Here is a 20953-nt window from a genome sequence, read left to right as displayed (position 1 = left end):
GGACTTATAATTCTCCATAGCCTCTGATAGATGGGGTTTTCTGGACTAGAATTATCCTCCAGTCAGAGTTGGCAAGTCTCCGCATATTGCTCTGGTTAAGGTGTCGGTCCGCGTTTGTTTCGAGTGGCTCCCACTTCGCTCCTTGCCCTGGCTCTTGTTCTATGTTTCAAAGCCCCATGCGATACCATCAGCATGATAATGCCATCCATCGACCATGACCAAATGGACAGGTTGCATTCGGCGCAACGTTTATGTATTATCTCAGGGGCCTATGACTTAGTAGTTGTGGCCATGCCTACATATGTACATATTGTCGCTACATTATGTCCACATGGCCTCAGGACGAGCATTAACCTAATATCCAATCCCAGCATCGCCCACTTTGTTTCTTAACGCTGGCGTGATATTATCTCACTACCTAACACGGGATCTTCGTTTCGCTACAGAATATGTTTCGGTGGTAACCATTGGACGAGTACGCAGCAGATGGACGGATATTGTCTCGCCGTTCTCTCCGGTGCTACGCTGCGTTAGTCTTGAGTGGCTAACGGCTATCTGATCCCATGTCTCTAGTCTCCTTCGTCTAAGTCGCGGCAGAGCTTCACGGAACGGAACACGAACGGAAAAGTTAGAGAGGCTCGAGGGACGTTACGTATTCGTCTCATAAGCAATCTCCGCAAGACTTGATACTACGTCGTCGTCACGGGAGTTGGCAGTCTGTCATAGTTCGTTCTGCGGGCCGTATTTCCCGAATGTCGCTTGGACATGCTCCAAGTAGATAGATTCTTCCCAATCTGGTCAATGTGCCGGATACGCACAGAAGCGGTTTTCCGTCTATAGTACATATGTATCACTAGGTCGCCTCTGCAGGATGCATCCAATGCCGTCGAAAAGTCAATCTTGATCTGCCGTTGAACGGTATTTCAGCGTCGTATCGTATATGTTTCGCGGCTGTTCTGTGACAAAACATTGGTTCAATACCTGGTACCCAGATACTCAGACTTCGATACATAGGACTTTCTTCTCCAGCTATAACGATCTCAGTATCGGAACTCTAAGTTTCCGGGGGCGCGTCTGTTACAGATACATTACTTGACGTGAAATCCTTACCCCGTCGTGTTTCGTCAAATTCCTGACGTCTCCAACGGTCCAACCCCATATAATCGGCCCAGGCTGAAGCATGGTCCCTTACAAACGGCTTATCCAGCCAGTTAGTCCACGAATGAGACACGGCCAAATTCTACACATCTTGGCGAGGAATCACCACAGGCTCCAGAGCTCGCTTCTTAAGTTCTCTGCATGTCAATCTTTTACGACCAACCTTGTTAATTGGCGTCTGATACGACTCATGCGAGCTCGTGTCAGTTGGTTCCGCCCAATAATTCATATACCAGTGACAAACAATACTTGGCTCTGCTTGGCGTCCGTCAAGCTTTGTCTTTAAGTTTTGCCGAGCGAGTCTACATTTTTGTCTGATATTTTCCACCGTTTGGATATTTTGGATAATATTCTGAATCGTGGTCATGGATTCGGGCTAAACTTTGAGAATTGCATACACAAGGTAGAGTACATTGGTACATTAATTATCAGAAGCAACTCGAGCAGTATGGCATTGAATCATATCTTGGTTGAGATAAGCAGGTACTGAGTCACAAACGTCAACCTTATCTTCCATTCCCACGCTCACTTGTCATTTCTGAGACCAGAGACCGATCATGTTACCTTCGGTATCAATCACCCGAGCAAAACACCCCATCCCTCCTCCAATGGCCGTCTTTGGACTTGGCGACGGTTAATATGGATGCTCACTCAAATCGCTTCAGGCTTTCCACCTCGTGATGGAGCGGGCGCACTTACATGGCAGTCTTGCCACCAATCGCATTTGCCTTGGCCAGGGTCTCTTCGCAATCCAGAACGCATAGGGTTGGCAGGACGGGCAGAGCACCTGGTTTGTCGGGGTTGTTGTTGATGACATGATAATCCTCGTCATGTTCCAGAAATGCCCCGTGGAGGGTCTTGCCCTTGTTGAAGAAGTGCATACTCTTGACGCAGTCGCCGACGGCCTTTTGAGGCTCTGGTACAAACTCCCAGCCAAAGAGTTCTACGTAGAAGGCCTTGGCCCGAGGAACATCACGCACTGGAACCTCGAGCCAGCAAATTTGACCGAGTGCTTCCTTGGTTGATGTTAGCTTGGTATGTTGTATAGTCATGTCGATATTACCTGGACGAGATTTTCTTCACACATTGTGGGTGACCGTGTTTTGAATTGCTAATGGTGTATGGCTCTGGTATAAGTTAGATGGCCTGGTTTTCGAGGAGCATTTGCCGCAGCACTCAAATATATACCTCGGGCTCCTAGTTACCTCCACTCTTGACAATTCTCTTGTTTTATTCCCAACTATTGCGATCAATTAACGAAATTCCGTCAGAGGCGGTTGTTGCCTGATCATGGCTTGACTTGGAGCCAATGGCTACACCCTTGGCTGAGACTAACGCACATGACCTGGCGTTCAGCTCGCGCCAAGATACCACGATGCAACGCGTGCCAAGTCGGGTCGATTAGTGAACGCTCGTTGTTACGCGGGACTGGGTTCTCGGAGCTGAGCAACTGTCAAGTGGCGGAGTAAGACGGACAAATTGTTTGGAAATGTGTTGAGCTAAAGAACATGGGTATTATCAGTGTCATGAATTGAAATGATATCCTGCTATGACAAAATGCCGGTCGTAACTTCAGGAAGTATGGGTTGCATCGCTGCAGCTGGTTACTTTTTTGATAGTGCCTGGATGGCATAGAAATCCGTACAGAGAATAATTCAGTGAGTCCCTTGTCAGTTGAGGTGCTTTGATTAGCAAACATCCAGCTCACATTGTGGATTTGGGTTTGTGTGTTGACGCCTTGAACATCCATATCACACAAGGAATCAACAAAGACAGCACCAGGAATAAATTAACCAGTCAACTCGACAGATAACGCACAGATTATACATCATCATAGTTCATTAATGCAAGAGCCCACATTAGCAAGTGATTGCCCTTAAATACAACTGGTACCTACGTCAATGCATTTCATATGATTATCTGCAGGGTAGGATCTCTCACAGGAACACTCATGCTAGGCGAAGAGCAAACATGTGATAGCCTGGAGGCTTGAAGTTCTACCAACGCTTAGCCTTTTTATGTGTGAGCTCCAAATTCCAAAGGAAGGGATCATCGGGCATATGACTCCCCATCACTCATGGTTGCGCATAGAATTGAGTATCCTGTCCATTCATTAAAAATCTCTGACTGAGAACATTTGATGGAATTATGATAGAGCTCAGCTCAGCTCATCAGCTCATAGCTTCTCAGGTCCTCCACCAACGCCATGGCCAACCAATCAAACGCGCCTAAACCCATCCCTCAGCACGATGGCGCGTCATACCTTAAGTACCTACCTAGGTACCTAAGCTAAGGTACCTGTACCTTCCATCCCAGTCGCATCACCTGGTCGCCTCTACCGTTGCTGGGCCGTCTCTCTTTTTTTGACTGTCGCAAACCTCCACCTGAGTTTATCAACTTTCAATCATTTCATCTCCCAACAACCACAAATTCCATTAACCATCTATTAGGTTTCGAAGTCACCTTCACTACTATCCCCTTACACCAATTGACTTCATCTTCTTATTTGACACGCTTTCAGACTTGATCCGCAATGTCTGAAGCTACGGAGCAGACTGCGCCTGTCGTGGACGAGACAGCCACGGCCTTCGAAGAGCCCCAAGTTTCCCCAGGGAAGCCGGCTGAGGAGAAGCCAGCCGAAGAGACTGCGACCCCATCCGTCGATACTCTCGGCCCCTCTGATGCCCAGAAAGCTGCCGACCAAGCAGAGTCCACTACCATTACCCCCCTCGTCGGCACACCCAGTGTGGGCACCCCCAACACCGACTACCTCATCGCGAACGATCAAGACCCCAACTCTAAGAAGGTTACAATTGCCGACTTATCAGCAAAGGGATCTGCCCTGTATGCCCACAAGAACTACGAGGAGGCCGCTGAGGTCTTCTCACGTGCCAGTGTTCTTCAAGCCGAAGTCAACGGCGAGACGTCACCTGATAATGCCGAGATCCTTTTTCACTATGGTCGCAGCTTATTCAGAGTTGGCCAAAGCAAGAGTGATGTTTTAGGAGGCCCTGCCGCTTCCGAGAAGAAGAAGAAGAGCGCAGAGAGCAAGTCCAAGAAGCCTGCGCAGCCTGAGGCACAGAAGGTGACGCAAGAAGGACTTGGGATTGTTGCCGAGCAGGGAGAAAAGAAGACCGAGGACATCAAGGGAGATAAGAAGCCCCTGTTCCAGTTTACTGGCGATGAGAACTTTGACGAGTCAGACGAGGAAGAGGTATGAAGCTCCACTGAACCATAATTTAGTAGCAGATACTGACTTATACCAGGCCGAGGGCGAGGGTGAAGAAGAGGAAGATGATGATGACCTGGCCACCGCTTTTGAGATCCTCGACCTTGCCCGAGTCTGCTTCATGAAGAAACTCGAGCTTCTCGAACAGGAGGAATCCGAAACCATCGGCAAAGGCAAGGAGGCTGCAGAGGGCGATTCGCCTACCGTCCGGCACGTGAAGGAGCGTCTTGCGGACACTCACGATGCCCTCGCTGAGATTTCTCTCGAGAATGAACGGTACGCGCAAGCCCCCACGATTTTTCAGCCTTGTCCTAACCACAACACTCATACAGATATCCCAACGCCATTGAAGACGGCAGGACCTCACTCAAATATAAGCTGGAGCTGTACCCCGAGGAGTCGGAGGTCATTGCCGAAGCCCACTTCAAGCTTTCGCTGGCGTTGGAATTTGCTTCTGTGACAACTGCTGGTGACGATGGCGCAAATTCCAAGCGAGAGGAGATGGACCAAGGTCTGCGAGATGAAGCCGTCAAGGAAATGGAGCTCGCTATCAAGAGCTCAAAGCTCAAGCTTCAGAATAAGGAGGTTGAGCTGGCCACTATGGCCTCACCCGAGGATAACGAGCTGGCACGCAAATCCATCCAGGAGATGAAGGAAGTCATTGGGGACATGGAGCAGCGAGTGAGTCTTTGTGCCTCCTGGTCCCTTTGGGACGTTTTTGATTTCTTTTACTGATTGCCTAGCTCGTCGAACTGCGCAATGACCCCATTGACGCCAAGGATATTCTGGGTGCTGATGCTGGACCCATCGGTGGCATTCTTGGTGCTGCCCTTGGCGAGTCTGCTGCAGAGACTAAGGCCCGTGTTGATGAGGCCAAGAAGACAGCAACTGATCTTAGTGGACTTGTCCGCAAGAAGAACAAAGACGAATCTGCCGGGGAACCTGAAGCTGCACGCGGGCCTGAAGCGGAGACCAACGGCAAGCGAAAGGCAGAAGAGCCTGCTGAAGATACCGAGACCAAGAAGGCCAAGGTGGAAGCTTAGGGTCGAGGTCAATTGTATTGGCTATTATTTCAGCGGGAAAAGTTAAGTCAGGATGTGGAGTTCAGGGCATTGTCATATTGCGACGGAAGGAAAGGAACGGGACGGAAAGGATGGGAATTTGAAGCAGCCAAATGTTACTCTGAGTATGTGGCAAAATGTAAAACTACAGACAGCTCTCTGATGTACGATTAATTGCGCGGGATGCTCGGCATAATGGACGGATTTAACAGGCAAGGTGTGAGCATAACTCATGAGTGAAGACGAGTACAAAACTTCATCTTTTATGCATTAACCAAGTCACTCAAACAGGAATCCAGTGTGGACATATGAAACCTATGCAACAAACATGAAAATGCGTTCTTATGAAGAATCGCTCGCAAGCCATGCAAACACCCCATCGTTACTTTTGAAACCCCGAACCAAACTGCAAAAAGGAACAATGCCCCTTGACCATCCACTACAACTTGAAATTGCCGCTCGAAGCAATCTTGGCAGTCTTTGCCTTCTTGCCATCCACGTCGGTGATTTCTCCCTTGCGATTGATGACCTTGACGCCTCCCTTTTTGAGCTCGGCGATGGTGTCGCGCTGCATCTTGGCTCTCTTGCTGACGACCTTCTCGCCGTCGACACCTCCAGCCTTGCGCACGCGTTCTTTCTCGCGACGGCGCCGGCGGGCCTTGTCCTCGCGGGACATCTCCTGGCGGGCGACAGGAAGACCGGCCTTGGTGACGACCTCGCCGTTGGCTACGTTGTCTGTGGCTCCAGCCCTGTAAATTTCTTGAGGAGCCATGCGACTGCTCTCGCCGGTGACGCCCTGGGCTGTTGTGGGCTGGGCATCCTCCATTGCGACAGTGGCAACGTCCGCAACGACAGATAGTGAGGGTGCTGTGGGCTTGGGCTTGTAGTGCCATGAGCTGAGGGCGTCCAGACGAGCGCTGACGTCCTTCCACATAGCCTCAACTTCCTTTTCTTCGCGCTGAAGCTTCTCGTCTGATTGGCTGACATAGGTGTCTGGGTTTGTATTCTTGACGTGCTCTTCCTCGTAGATCTCGGCCAAACCCTTTGTAGCCTTGGTATCATCGAGTTCAACAAGGCCACGACGGGTACCTGCGGCTGCACCTTCGGTGTCAGGACGTCGGCGAATAACCTCGTCGAACTCTTGAGCGAGAATACGACGCTTGATGAGATCCTCGATGCTTTCACTGACCTCAGGAGTGATGACAGGCACGGGCTTGCCAACATGCTCGAAATCGAGATCCTGCTCCAGTAAAGAGTTTACAGGGCGGTCAACTGCAGCAGCTTCACCAGAGAGAGTCCACTCACGCTTGGCAACGGATGCAGCCTCAAGCTTGCGGATCTCTTCGGCAAGCTTGGCTTGTCTCCGCTCGTGAGCTGAGCGTCTTGACTTGGGATCTCCAGCGGAAACATCGGAGAGAGCATCGTCCGAATCTTCCTGTTCTGACTCATCGTCAAAGAGATCTCTGCGAACATCGGCCATGGCTCTCTCAACGTCGGCATCGTTTGGCTGCTCGGGCTGGAACTTGACAGACTTTTTGGGCTTACCGCCATTCGACTTTCGACGCGGCGGCGCAAAGAAGTCCTTATAGTAAACATCATTGGCATTGAGACCGTTGTCGTCGTCATCAACAGGCTCATCCATATCCATGGCCTCATCCTCACTGTCGCCTTCTGGGGCATCGAGAGCCATGTCGCCAAATGTAGGGCCGTCCTCGTCGTCGTCATCATCTTCCTCTTCAGAGAGTGGCTCTTTGGCAGCCTTCTTAGATTTGGAACCTGTTGTAGGAGGAGCCAGAGGATCCGCGTCCCAGTTGATCTCCTCATCGTCGCTTGCTTGATCCGTGTAGGGATCTCCCTTTGCGTCCTGCTCCTCGAAATATTGTGTTTGCCGGTTGAAATCGTCGAGTGAGAAGAAACCATCGTTGAGACCGTCGGGATCCTCCTCATACTCTTCAACCGGTCCATCCACACTCTCGTCTTCCTCATCATCTTCCTGATAATCATCTCTGCCTTCTTCGATCTCCTCTTCATCATCTTCCCAGTCGTCCTCTTGGCCGTCGTCTTGAGCTTCGTCCACTGATAATTGTTCCTCCTCCTCGTCGGATCCATCCTGATCGCTCTCGTCCTCGTCCTCGGAGTCTACTTCGAAGCCATCCTCTCCAAACTCGAGCGTCTTTGAGTCTGATGCACTAGCGCCGTTGACGGCAATCTCCTTGCGCTCCTCCAACTCTGCCAGCGCCTCTTCCGAATACTTCAAGACACCACCAATAATTCTCTTGGCCTGCTGCCAAACCTGGCCGGTCTCGAACCCATCGATATAGACCTTGCGCATTTTAAGGACATCCTCGCTATTTGCAGCGCCTCTCTTGCGCTTGCGATTCTCTTTTAACCTCTCCTGTTGCTCATCGCCGACTTGTGAGGCAAAACCTTCAAGGGTGTGCTTGACATGGTTGAGAGAATCGGTTGGGATGGAAGCTGTGGGTTGAAGAAAAGCGTGTCGCTTGCCATCGGCTAGGCTTTCTAAAAGGGCCAAGACGTGGCTATTTGTGAAAGAATTGGGAGTAGCCATTGCGGGCGGCGCGGCAGTCAAGGTATGTGAGGTTGAAGTGAGCGATGGCGACGTCTGGACGGCCATGCTCTGGAGTTTTTATCGGAAGCAGAGCTAATTTGCACTGCTTTTTACCGCGATACAAAATGGTACATAGAAGCTGTCGTGTTGCGTGCGATTGCCGTGGCGTGAGATGACTTTGATAAGTCGAAGCTGAAGACGAGTCGAGATGAAGCGAAAGCGATTGCCAGCAAGAAAAAATTTGGGAGACTTGGGTGAGGCCCCGCGACGGGTGGAATCTGGACGATTTGATTGGCCAATCAGCCCATGTCGAGAATCGCGATAAGAGATAAGGCATGGATCATTTGAATCTGGTTCCATTTGCGTTTGATCGATTCTGAGGAAGAAATACCTATATAGAGGTAGGGACCTACTAGGTAGCAGGGAAACGACTTTTTAATTACTGTATTGGCAATGTAAAGAAGCTTGTTCTACTAAGATTAGTACAAGAAGATTCGTGACGAAAACGATACGTTATCCCACCTCAAATACATAGAAACGCTTATGTTACAGGGAAGATATGGACACATTGATGACTTCTGATCTCCAGGAACTTGAAGCAATGGTCATCGTTTATCTTTAGTAGGCTGAATATATAGAGTGAGATCGACTGATACTTGCTATGGATTTCTCTTGCTTCATCTAGGTTCTGTCTTGCACTTGTTAAAGTGCATCTTCTATCCGTACAAGTTCTTCAAGGAATCTTATCTTACTAAGGCAAGGATGCGATACTTGATTGAGAACTAATAACAAAAAGAACTGTTGAAAGACCAGAGCTAATTACTGAGTCATGATGTCACTCTCTTCTTGTTTTTCCTCCATAACAGAATAAAAATATTAGTAAAGAAGTACTGCCTTTGGTTCACTAGCAACTTCAGTTTTCCTAGAGCGATCACGGCTCGCTTCTTCGTCTCCTTCGTCTTGATATGAGAAGACTTCTGGGCGCTTACTCATGGCATCTCCAGTCTCTATCCAATGCTTGGAGACATGCACGAATGGGTGTCGTCAATAAAAGCTTTGGAATATTGCGGTTCCTTTTGAACGTGGTTCGCAGGTTGTCAATAAAGTCTGTAGAGCCTAGTCCATGGAACTATTTAAAACTAGAGAAATGGCGCCGCAGAATAAAATTGCCCAAGTCCATAATAAACGGCCAAGCATCAGTCCTTTTCACCACTTCAAGCTCTGTACCCCTGACGCTATGTCACAACCGTATGCTATTGATTGTAATTGTTCCCTGTTAGATCGACCGGCTGGGATCTAGTGCTTGCTTTATCTGGTTCCCGTTCGTTCTAAATGCATCTAGAATTGCGCTTCTTGGAGGTATGGTTATTTCTTGACTACCACTCTGGTTGGACAAAAAGGGACACTCGCCCGCCAAAATCATGTGCAATAGAGTAGATGCCTACTCGTTTTAAAAGACGGATGCGGATATGGTGGCTTCAAGAGTGCTTGCCATTGTATTGGCAGCATCGAGCGTCTCTGTTGCTGAGGCTGGAAAATGTAAACCACATTCTCACCCTAAGTATACATCACTTTTGTCGTGGATCTCAGGTACCTCAACGGTGATCGGTCCAAAAGCTGGAACCGCGCAAAGTCTGGACGCCTCATATTCAACAGACTATTCAGGTTCTACCGGTGCTGGCGAACTTGTCCCAACAGCGTTGAGTGGTTCTTCAGCTATAACTTGGCCGCAAACCACAACCTTGAGTGCCAGCTTTTCAGACTATACAGCCTCTGACAACCCTCCAGCTATCTCTGATTCCGAGTTCGATTCTGAGACATCGACATCGACTTCGCCAAATAGCTTTGGATCGACTTTGGCTGCTGTAACGACAAGCGACGATCCTACCACGACGAGGGCCACTACCACTACCACTGCCTCAACTGATGAATCGGAACCAAGCAACAGCTCGACTCCAGACAACACCTCTAATTCAGGCCTTCTTACTGATTCGCGTTGATACTACTGATACAGCAGCTTCAATCATCCCCACTGCATCCAACGAGTCGACTGCAACCGCCGATGCAGCCACCACTGCTCACTCAACTTCAATCGAGCCTAGAACATCAACTGACACTACCGTATCATATGCAACAACTGAGATAGTCAGCTCAGGAGACAGAAAGGTCTCAACCGATACTTCCACTATTGATATCGCCACATTCGACGGACCTACTACAACCATTGATGCCACGACTGTGACTAGCGGCGTGCCCACAAGCATTGACACCACCACAACACTGCTTACATCGCTATCGTCATCCGAAAGCACGTCGGTAACAGAAAGCCTATGGACTTCAACAACTTCATCAGAATCATGTCCCGTTGTCTCAGTTTCTATCGAGGACCCAAGCTTTGAGGGAGACAATACGGGCGAGAACAGATGGGACTATATGGGGCAGTTCGCCGGTATCGCCGTACCATTTCAACAAAAGAGCAGCACCTCTCAGGACGTACCGCGTGCTCATAGTGGTGACCAGTTTGCGTAAGTCGGATACATATCAGCGCTCCCAGACTCCTCAAAGCTAACGTCACATAAGACTTGTTAGCTCAGGACCGGGCTCTACCCTTGGATCTGATATGTGGAGGCCCATATCCCTAGACTCGACGAAGAAGTACCAAGCCTGGTTCTCATATGCTCCTGTTTCTGACCCTGACCAAGACTGAGGTTTCTCCTTCATCATCGCCACTCAGAGATATGGCCATGTCCATAACGAGAAAGTCTTTGTTCCGAAAGGCGCCCCTTTTAAATACGTCCAACGCACTTCGATCTTCCAAGGAGCAATGAACGACCACCTCTATGCCTTGATCAGACTTAACAGCCAGGCTGCCGTCCGTTATGTAGCTATTGACGACATCTATGTGGGTGAATACAAACCAACCTGTGCTGTTCCAACAGAGACTACTAGTCTCTGCGGTGGTACCCAGGGAAATTTCAACAGCAATGACCCAAATTACAGATCCATGCCAATGTTCCAGGGGAGCGTCGAGATGTGTGCCCGAGCATGTTTGGAGGATGAGAGCTGTGTGGTATTTGGCTGGGTTGTTTCCCAATGTTACCTTTCATCGATCCCCAAAGAGAGTATGGGCATTTCGGCTAATGATAGAGGAGCAAAGTTCTATGATCGATCTTGCGGGCAATGCTCTCAGCTCGAATGCTTGCCTTATTAGTTCCCGATGGATTGATTCGTGTTCATATCCAGAGGACGGGTGGACTGTCGGACAAGACAGTATAGAAGAATAGTTGACTTGCACCAGTCACTTCAGCGTAGCCTCCTCAAAGGGAAACTTTGACAAAACCTGAATCCCTGTCTCGGTGATTAGGACTGCCGTTCCAGCTTGACACCCTGTGTGCCACCCTCATTGCCAATATAACTCTCAACGCAAAGTACCATGCCCGGTTCGATAACACCATCATAGCCAGAATCTGGGAAATCTCCTCGATGATGCAAATACGGATCCTCCTCCGTGAGACCACAGCCATGCGCTGAGACAAAATACCGGTTAGCCCAATACTGCTCAGGAATATCCCATGCGAGATCTGTATAGTCGCCAAAGGTCAAGTCCGGCCTGACGATCCTCATGTTGTGATTGACCTGTGCAAGTGCAGTTCTGTATGTCTACTTTTGCTCCTCGGTAGGAGGATCCGGGCCAGCGTGAAGCGTTCGTGAGAAGTCAGAGTACTATCCATGGCAACCGACTACATCTGTGTCTAGAACCACGAGGTCGTTCTTCGAGATGGCATAACTCGCTGACTCCTGGAACCAAGTGTTTGCTCGTGGCCCAGCGGTGAGGAGTCGAGTCTCGACATAGTCTCCATTCTGCTCAATTAAGGATTTGTGCATGACTGACCAGAGTTGGTTCTCCGCAAGACCTGGTGAGACTGCATCACGGAGTCTGCCCACAGCGACCTCTGTTGCGCGAAGAGATGCGACAATGCATTTGACCTCCTCAGGCGATTTGAAAGTCCTTACTGTCTCTATGGCCTGCTGAGCATCCACAATGTCGAGGCCGAGTTCCTTGAGGGCGATAGCAACGTTTGCATTCATCCGCTCCAGACCAAGTGTGGCATTCCGTTTCCCAACAAGACTCGCAGCCAAATTGGCCATCTCTTGTCCATTGTGAGATAACCTGGAAACTAGACATCGGACATGTCTCAACCACGTTGACTCTGACGATACCCATGTGTTGATGAAATAGGCTTTCAGATTGTATAGACTGAAGCTACGGGCTCCTTTCCCAAAGTCAACTCTCACCCTCATCTCTGAGTACACATCAGAGAGTAAATATCCTTTGTGAACCCTCGAGATAACCCCAAAAGTAACACAGTTACATGATACATGTACCACACCCAAAACCACCCACCAGAACCTCTTCGCCACCAAAACCAAAATCAAACAAAGAACCAACGACGAACCAACGACGAACCAACGACGAACCAACGACGAACTCAAATACATGCCGTTGAGAAGCCAACTGGCATACTGTCCATGTATCAACTTTGTGGCATGCTCAAGTGTCTGAACGGCCGGCTAATTTCAAAGTTCCATGGAAGATGGTAACGGCCGCTGCAGGAATCAAGATGTATTTGAATATGGTTGGCATATACCTAAGACACACCCGACCCCACACTCAACGATAAAGTCATGTCAAAGACAGTTCAAGCCAAATTTGAATGCTTGACGGTGCCTGCGTAACGAATGAATCCTAGATGTATACAGCTGTTTGCGTCATCCCGGCTACACGTGTCTTCTTACGCATAGACTTGCTCTCGACTGAACTCAATGTCGAGGAAACAGTGATGACTTTCAACTAAGGTACTTATCCAGTACTGATGAGTAAAGCCATTGGGAATTTGAAATCATGAATTCGCAATATCGTGTCAAAGCAATTACCAGCCTGGCTAGCCCATGGCATGCATCCCTCAACCCATCATGTATATCATCACCATAAAACCAGGTCGTTACTCTCACCCGAGTTCCCATGCCGCTAGCGCCAACTATCATCCCATGCCGTTCCCAAACGAGACGACACCGACACCGAGCCACGATTTCTCATCATACATCCAGGCATAGCCGTGTCAGGCGGTATTCCAATCAAAAGCAGCCAAAGCCAAACCCAGGTTAAAGGATATAGAATAACAATGCTTGAAAAAGAAAGCAGAGATAGAGGGGGAAAAAAATGCAGTAATTAGAACAGAGAAGCCTGCAATCATCTCCAGGAATAGCAGGTTGACAAGCGGACCCAGAAACGCCTCATGTCGCGGAATTCCAGCCGCTCTCACCGACCAGAAGCCTAACCGGGCCTCACACTTTCATACTAAGCAAATGGCATGTCGAAAGAAAAGAGCATACAGTAAAAATGCTCGCAAAATACAAAAAAGCGAGGCAAAAGTCGTTTGCTATTCAGCTTCGTTTGTCTCGATTTGTTGGTATCGAGCAACCCTAGTTGAGATTAGGATAGTGTTGAATGTTGAAATAATGCAGCAAATAATGATTTCAGAGAAATACGGTTGATGCTCGGTTTCGAACCGAAGAGGCCGTTTCTCGAAGAACCGATCTATCATGACGATTTGGATCGAATCAACCCTAGATCTCCATACGGCCGGCGACATCATCGCTCATGGACCTGTCAGGACTGCTATCGAGCATGTCCATATCCTCGATATCCTCGTCGAAGTCTTCATCTGAATAGGCAACGAGATCTCCGTTCTCTCCACGATTCCAAAAAAGACCGTCGTCAATGAGCTCCTCGTCGTCCTCATTATATGGCACTAACTCGGCGTCTTGATCACCAAGCCAGTAGTTGGCGCGTTTCTGCGCACCAGCTGATGCGAGATCCCGTTGATTGCTGTGGTTCCTGGCCAGATTTGTGGGTCGGAGAGTTGGGCTATGAGACGAGATAACTGGCACAACGCGGACGTAAAGATATGCCACTCTTTTCAAGGTGCGGTTGAAGAAGAAGTAGTGTGAAGCCCAGATTGCACTCTCGTCTTCTTCAAAGGGGTCGCTCTCGGGGTTGTAGCTGAAAATAGTACACTCGTTGAGGTGCATCTCCTTGTCGATCAATGACCAGCATTGGGGGCCCCATATCGAGGTTGTCTCACTGCCTAGCGAGGAACCGAGAGATTTGGGCTCGAAGTTAGGTCTTACGTTTTGAAGAATTGAATCGAGGTTCACCATGACGCGACGCAGGTTTCGCTCGCGTTTGAAGTCGTTAGGTCGAAGGACATGAGAGAAATCGTAGTGAGGGTGACTCGCATTCAGCGTCGCGATGAGGTATGCAAATGTCTTGCGACTCGAGAGCTCAGACAAGGGGCCGAAAGCACTTGAGTGTGAAAACAGCTGCATGCTCGGTGAAGTAGCAAGCATGTGAGCGCGCTCAGGCGGTGATAGGCTGGCGCCGAGCTTGAGAAGGGCTTCATGTTGCGAGTTCAGATCGTTGTCGATGTTCTTGTAGAGCTTCTTGTCAGAGCCTGTTGATTTCGTTGTGTAGAGATCGCATCCGCCGGTCACGCTACAGTCGGGTGTGTTGAAGTTCAGCGCGCTCGTCACCGCTTCGAAGTCTTGTACTGGTAGATACTGTATGTGCGCGTTAGCATATGTCAGATGAGGGGTTCCTCCGCGGAGTCCTGGGGCTGCTAACCTTCATCTTGGAAGCTGAAGGGCACTTTGAGGTCGATTCTGTGGTGGGAATGTCGCGGTGTTGATGCGCTGGGCCGTAAATGCGTGATGCGACTGACTGATTGAGGGAGCAGTCAAGGGAACAGATTGCGTCAGCGTGGAGTCGCGGTGGGCCGGAGTCGGAAGGTGATAGTTGTCGCGATATGGGAAAGATGGCGGTAAGCGTACGATGGCCGATGTCATAAAACACGATGTCGAAATTGGTTGCGACAATCGATAATGCGGCGATATGGGGTATTGATGATTGAGGAGAAAGAGGGGGATAATAGTGTCAGGGTGAGAATGATTGAAAGTAGGCGGAAGGAAGTCGGGAATTAACGATCGCCGGGTCAGGAGCAGGTACAGTTCGGGAGGGGCGAGGTCAGGAACTTAAATCGCGGTGGTAATTTCTAATGCCCTGGACGGAGTAATCGGCGGCAGATTCGTTACCGTAACGTTGGGAGATACAGTGCAGCCAGCAAGGAACCTGAGAATCTAGAAGACCGGAGATAAAAAAGAGATTGGCTGGCGATGACGGGAGATAATAATAGGCACTGATCAGATCAAGGATTGGACAGGAGATTGCCGAGAGCCTGGTCGATTCAAATGATGATGAAAGGGGGGGTTTTGGATAGAGATAAGCAAGTAACAGGGTTGAGGTTGGGGTTGAGTTGGTGAATACATCTATGTGAATAAGCAATAAGCAAATAGATAAGGCAGGAACCTGGTTAGTTTATGAGACCAAGGAAACACAGGACGACTGATTGAGGGGCCGCAATCGAAAGGATGGATATGGATGGATAGGCTTTGAGTGGATGGAATTGACCGGCTTCGGGATAGAATGGTTGAAGTAGAATGGGATGGCCTGTTGGGCTGTCTGAGGTTAGCGGATGAACGGTAACTCTGTCTCTCGGTTGCGTTGCGTTCTCGTCAAACAAAGACATTTGAGTCCACTCAAATCTGGTGTGATCCTTTGCTGCAGCCAGCCACGGGATCTCAAAATCAGTCACTTTTGCTGAGAGCTGAGTTGAATTGGCTTGAGCTTGGACCGGCCCCGGCCCTGGTCCGGCCAATGTTGAAGAATTCCGGGGATCGCGCCAGTTCTCGGTACTGCCAGTTAAGCCATGGATATCAACGGGAGCCAAGAGACCCCCTGTAAGCCTCATGCTTCATTCTTTGGCTCTCATGAGACAAACCTCAGGGACTCTGTTTTGATCAATTCTTCAGTGCCAACTTACAATCCAATCGTTTCGCACATGTCCTTGATTACGATCCGTTGTTCGAAGACCCGAATGTGTAAGTTTGGCGTATCGTAATAGGGGGAATGCCCTGGCGGCAACTCCACGTGATTGATCAGCGATAGCGAATGGGGCTGAACTCCGAAACCACGCGCTTCAGTCGACCCCTAGGATGAAATGGTCCATCCCCTTTGATGGATGGGCCAGATCCATCTTCAGTCACCGTTTAACGTCAGTTGGAAATTGGAGAAACAAGAAACAAGAAACAGAAACAAGCATATGAGGTCAATCGTTTTCTCTTGATTCCAGTTGTGGGCCGAGGTGTTGCGACTGAGCAGTGCGGCTGATTTCGGCTTCGATAAGCACAGGAGGTGGCCCAACGTGCTAGGCCAGACTACTTTCAGTGGAATGCAGCCTCTGATGATGATCATTGCTGTTGTTCAAGGCTCGCTCTCCTCTCAATGTTGCGTCGACATTTGACCGATACCGGGTCGAGGACCGGAGACAATCTCTCTGCGCTGCTCGTCGTAGCTGTCGCAACATCATCGCCCACAGGCCTCATCTCTTGATACGAAAGAAGGTGGTTTTCCACCGTCAAAGATCTACAAAACAAGACCAACACGGTCCGAGACTCCCAAAACACCACCTGCGCCTATTCCCACGATGCAAACATGCGTGTCCTCTCTTCCCATCGAAGAGATGCTCAGCCGCCTGAGACTTTCCCATTACAGAATTCCTGACTCCTTGAGCGACGCCAATACTTGTTCGTCGGCCTGTTGAACCAAAGTTAATTCTCGGCCAGTAAATTTACTGCAACTCGTATGAAAACGCTTGGTAGGTATTGATCGATCGCCTCTATCCGACGCTTCGGGAGCGGTGTCGAATTGATGTTGGGTAGCAATTAAAAGGTCGTCAAGGAGGTTTACATGATCTTTGTAACCTCGTCCTCGACCTTGTTGGAGGCTTGGCGTCAGCTGTCTTGCGACGATTTGGCGGGTGAGTGGGTGGGTGTAGGTTGCCGGGCTATCACAAAACTTCATAGTTTATCAAGCTGGTCATGACTTACCTCCATATCTTCAAGGGAGTCCTGCTGGCCGATGCAGCGAAGAACATTCTTTTTGCTCGTTTCCTGCAGCTCGCCGGCGAGGAGGATTTCGTCAAGGATATAGTATGCCTTGGTGAAAGAGAAGATGATGTCAAGCTCGCAAACGTTGCCGTAGTACTTGTCCATCTGCTCGACATATCGGTGGATAATTTCGAGGGTGATCAGCTCGTTATCTTCGGAGGAGCATCCAGCGATGAAGAAGAGTGATGCATATCGGCGATAGACAATCTTTGTATCTACATACTGGTTAGCTCAAGGTTATCAAAACAAAGGGGTTAGGAAACTGACCCTTATATTCTAGAAAGTTGCACATGCGCGTTCTTCGAGCGAGCACAAGCTGAGATACATCCTTGACGATCTTGGCCTTGTCCTTGGGGGAGAGTGTTGTGAACCATTTGGCAAGACGCTGTCATGACTAGTCAGTGCTGTTGAAGCTGCGCATGTGAGCAACCAAGACACACCACTTTGCCCTGACGGGATAGGAGAATGAGATATCTGTAGTTGGCTCTCAGTCAGCAGGCGGAAAAAGTTGGTATGCCGCGGAGAAGCATACTGAATGGCCATGATGGTCTATCGAGCCTGCTTGGAGGCGTACAGATAAAAGGCAGGGTGAGGTTTCGAAAGATGACAGAGGAAGCAATTCTGGCTTCAAGGTGGACACGGAAGCAATTTTGGCGGGTTGGTGACGAGTTGGCTCAGGCCGACAAACCCAATGATGAAGTGAGTGAGGTAAGGTGGTCCAGGCTCCAGCCAATCCGCCTACTGGGCCAGGTCTGGACCCCCGGTCATTTCAGTGGGTGGCTACACTGAGCGCCAGACGCCATCTAAGGTTAGCACAGATAAGCTACCTAAGGTACCTAAAGTTAAGGCGAATTAGCTACCTTTAGGTAGTAGGTATTCTCTCTCGAGTTGCATACCAGTAGTATATTATTCGATCCTGTCTCCAATAAAGCAGTTATCAGAGTAATTGAACCAGCCAATGTCATTGTGATTGGCATCCACTACATGCTTCTGCATATTCAACGGCGACAAGGAGGCCATAGTGCCGACACACCTTACTCTACCTACTAAGTAAGGTTGGTAAATACTTGAACCCCACGTACACAGAGAATGATAAAAGAATCTCCGACCTCAATGTGAAAGACATGGTAATGGGCACTGTCATCAATTGACCATCTCACTTGTCAAGCACGCGACTATGCGCTCCTACTGATGTCAGGTCCCAAACCTTTCATGGCCATTCAGAGCCAGCCTCCCACTCAGTTCTGTCCCGTAGCAATGATTCGGTATTTGCGGCCATGACAAACATAAATACAGTAGAATCATTACACAAACCTCAAACTTCGCTTGTGATTAATAACTCTGACCTCAAATGATTAGACATTACTAAGCTATCTGCTTTACCCCACGTATTTCAGCAGTGGGCGTGCCATGGGATAGACTAGGTATTTTGGTCTGCAGGTTTAATACTGGCGTGTCCGAGTTTACGCCTTGAGGACCCCGACGGCGAAAAATTTCCCTCTTGTCTACTAAAAGTCTCTCCTCAAACCGTTCTCTTCTCGTTTGTTTGTTGGGACTATCTCTCTCGTATCTTCTCATAATTTCACCATGACGAGACTCATTCTATCTACTGCGTATGTATCCATCTCACTTCTCTGCAGTTTTCATGGATGCTTACAAAACCCCTCTCGGCAGCAATGTCATGTTGGCAGGCCCCTCCATTATCCGTAAACCCGGCAACAGCAGATCCAACCTCGAACTCGTCAATTCCCTGCGGGACAACATCGCCGAAGCTCAGCGCGATTATGCGATCGATGCGCAAGAAACAAACGGCTTCACGAACGGCGACACGGCCAAAGGCAAGCACACAGTCGTCGACCTCTGGACTGAACAAGAAGGCGATGCGCTATACGTTCCTCGCATTAATTGGAATGCCGCTGGCCTCCAAGAGGAACCCAGTCAGTATGAGATCACTGTCAAGTTTTTTGTTCTCCCGGGTATGTCAGTAGCTGCTGGGGAACAACATGTCAAAGAGGCTCTGGATTTGGTCCGGAGAGAACTCGGCATTCAAACCATCGACCTCTTAATTGTATCTTTTCCTGGCATTTCGTTCGAAGGAAACTGCGAATGGGAGGCGGACAAGACCAATGCCCAACAGGGGAACCTTGAAGAGGAGCTTGCGACTTGGAAGGTGTTCGAGGGCCTGCACAAGCAAGGCCTCGTGAAGCGTCTTGCTGTAGCCGAGTTTGGCAGCGAGAAACTTGGCGCTTTCATCAAGCGTGCGAGCGTCCGGCCCGTCATCGACCAGATCAATCTGCGAAACTGCTGCGATGTCCCACCCCCGCTGAAAAAGCTAGCCGACCAAGAAGGTGTGGAATTGCATGTTCACAACGACTGTATCGATATTCTTCCGCACGGCACTCTTCGAGAACTCCTTAGCCACGGGCCGAAAAGCGCAGGTCTTCTTGCTGATCCCGGCAACAGCGGTAAGGGTTTGACTGGAGAGATTGTCCCCGAATGGGTAGTGCGATACACGGCATTCGTACAGGATCGAGGCGTCATAGAGAATAAGGGATATTTTGCTGGAGCGGAGCTGGTGGCACCATAGTTGGACAAGTTCCTTGTCGGCCGGGAAAGAGAGGAAAGACAAAGAAAGAGAAAAAGGAAGAGATGGTGAACCATTGGGTTTCTGGCATATTGGATCTCCAAGCCACATAAGATGGAATGTAGTAGCATCATTTGTCCATTTGGTTTTTGTTTGGCAAAACAGCGAGCATCAGATACACGGAGTTTAGACACTATGGTAGGGAAATTGGCTGCAAGACGGCTTTTCTGTTTTTCTTTTTGTTTACCCAAGCATGCTTCGTTTGCGGCCTCTCATCCGCACGTCTTCTAGCTTCTTGAGAACAATCTTGGCCTGCTTGAAGGTCTGGCCATAGGCTTCGAGCACCTCTGGAAAGAGGCACTCTGCTCTTGGATGTGTGCTACCAAATGCTCTCTCCAGAACGTAGAGATCAACTGCCCGGTCTTCGTCTGAAATACTTCCACTCGCAAGACCCAGATCGATAATAACCAATTCCCCATGTAAGGAATTACCGTCTTGGGGGTTAGCTGGGGGTTGCAACATCATGTTGCTTGTGGTTAAGTCACCATGGACGATGCCGATTTTGTGCATGTTGCCAATAGCAGTACCGATTTTTCGCATGAGGTCCTTCAGCTCAACATCGCTCTCTATCCCCTCAGTTCTATTTCCGAGCCGCCCATTGATACTCTTTCGGACAGGGCCTCCGGGTATCCATTCCAGCATCAACCACCCAGCAGATTCATCCACAGCATACACAGCTGGTACACGGACCCCATCGCGGCGACACTTTGCAAGAATACGAGCTTCTGAAAGGATACGGTGCTTGGTGAGCCGCTGATCAAGAATCGGGTGACGCCAGGGCTTAGGAGGGCGATACTTGAGGGCGCAGGGAATATCGCGTAATAAGTAAGTGGTTTTGTAGAGGCGACCCTCGGCACCTTGGGTGATAAGGATTGGCGGGGTCGACGCGGGGTATTCGAGGATCTTTGGGAGGGGAAACTGGTGCGCTTGCGGCGCGGGGTCAGCCGTCACCGTCGCTGTATTCGTCGCCATGAGTAGGTAGGTTTGTAATATTGTTGAGGGTTCTTGGGAGCTGGAGGACGAGGGTGGTAACAGAGAATGCAGAAACAGGCGATATCAGTGGAGAAAGATCCGATGATTGTGATAAGCTGCAAGACTGGCGCAGGTACATGGCATCGATGAAGTCAGTGGGATGTCAGAACCTTGCCTAAGGGACAAGGGAGAGGAGAGGAGAGAAGAGAAGAGGAATGCATAATTCCATTGGCACCACTTCGCTCACGCCTTCA

The 20953-nt window shown here is 49.4% G+C and overlaps 8 protein-coding genes; 3 read left to right on the top strand and 5 right to left on the bottom strand.

The window, feature by feature from the left end:
* Positions 1 to 1853: 1853 nt before the first annotated feature.
* On the bottom strand, positions 1854 to 2245 carry FFUJ_07416 (uncharacterized protein; the record flags this gene model as incomplete). XM_023577665.1 has 2 exons in its annotated part: positions 1854 to 2174; positions 2222 to 2245. 2 exons carry the CDS (start codon positions 2243 to 2245, stop codon positions 1854 to 1856), a joined length of 345 nt encoding a protein of 114 aa, XP_023430695.1.
* Positions 2246 to 3691: 1446 nt separating this feature from the next.
* On the top strand, positions 3692 to 5430 carry FFUJ_07415 (related to histone H1-binding protein; the record flags this gene model as incomplete). XM_023577664.1 has 4 exons in its annotated part: positions 3692 to 4372; positions 4425 to 4663; positions 4720 to 5068; positions 5131 to 5430. The coding sequence occupies 4 exons, from the start codon at positions 3692 to 3694 to the stop codon at positions 5428 to 5430; spliced, it is 1569 nt and encodes a 522-aa protein (XP_023430694.1).
* Positions 5431 to 5887: 457 nt separating this feature from the next.
* Positions 5888 to 8017, bottom strand: FFUJ_07414 (related to U3 snoRNP protein; the record flags this gene model as incomplete). The annotated part of the gene is made up of 1 exon (XM_023577663.1): positions 5888 to 8017. One exon carries the CDS (start codon positions 8015 to 8017, stop codon positions 5888 to 5890), a length of 2130 nt encoding a protein of 709 aa, XP_023430693.1.
* A 1469-nt stretch (positions 8018 to 9486) lies between these two features.
* FFUJ_07413 (uncharacterized protein) lies at positions 9487 to 10724 on the top strand (the record flags this gene model as incomplete). XM_023577662.1 has 3 exons in its annotated part: positions 9487 to 10012; positions 10035 to 10542; positions 10598 to 10724. The coding sequence occupies 3 exons, from the start codon at positions 9487 to 9489 to the stop codon at positions 10722 to 10724; spliced, it is 1161 nt and encodes a 386-aa protein (XP_023430692.1).
* Positions 10725 to 11377: 653 nt separating this feature from the next.
* FFUJ_07412 (uncharacterized protein) lies at positions 11378 to 12166 on the bottom strand (the record flags this gene model as incomplete). XM_023577660.1 has 2 exons in its annotated part: positions 11378 to 11653; positions 11759 to 12166. The coding sequence occupies 2 exons, from the start codon at positions 12164 to 12166 to the stop codon at positions 11378 to 11380; spliced, it is 684 nt and encodes a 227-aa protein (XP_023430691.1).
* A 1479-nt stretch (positions 12167 to 13645) lies between these two features.
* FFUJ_07411 (related to MAF1 Protein required for sorting of Mod5p) lies at positions 13646 to 17626 on the bottom strand (the record flags this gene model as incomplete). XM_023577659.1 has 6 exons in its annotated part: positions 13646 to 14638; positions 14703 to 14798; positions 17024 to 17298; positions 17351 to 17468; positions 17524 to 17557; positions 17616 to 17626. 6 exons carry the CDS (start codon positions 17624 to 17626, stop codon positions 13646 to 13648), a joined length of 1527 nt encoding a protein of 508 aa, XP_023431440.1.
* Positions 17627 to 18670: 1044 nt separating this feature from the next.
* FFUJ_07410 (related to gamma-glutamylcysteine synthetase light chain) lies at positions 18671 to 19670 on the top strand (the record flags this gene model as incomplete). XM_023577658.1 has 2 exons in its annotated part: positions 18671 to 18696; positions 18758 to 19670. 2 exons carry the CDS (start codon positions 18671 to 18673, stop codon positions 19668 to 19670), a joined length of 939 nt encoding a protein of 312 aa, XP_023430690.1.
* Positions 19671 to 19910: 240 nt separating this feature from the next.
* Positions 19911 to 20699, bottom strand: FFUJ_07409 (related to MNORI-2 protein; the record flags this gene model as incomplete). Its single annotated transcript, XM_023577657.1, has 1 exon — positions 19911 to 20699. The coding sequence occupies one exon, from the start codon at positions 20697 to 20699 to the stop codon at positions 19911 to 19913; it is 789 nt and encodes a 262-aa protein (XP_023430689.1).
* Positions 20700 to 20953: the final 254 nt, after the last annotated feature.

Source organism: Fusarium fujikuroi, chromosome FFUJ_chr05 (genome assembly GCF_900079805.1).
Source record: "Fusarium fujikuroi IMI 58289 draft genome, chromosome FFUJ_chr05".
NCBI classification, from domain to species: Eukaryota; Fungi; Ascomycota; class Sordariomycetes; order Hypocreales; family Nectriaceae; genus Fusarium; species Fusarium fujikuroi.
Note: the sequence above shows the minus strand (reverse complement) of the source record. Positions and strands in the feature narration are given on the sequence as shown.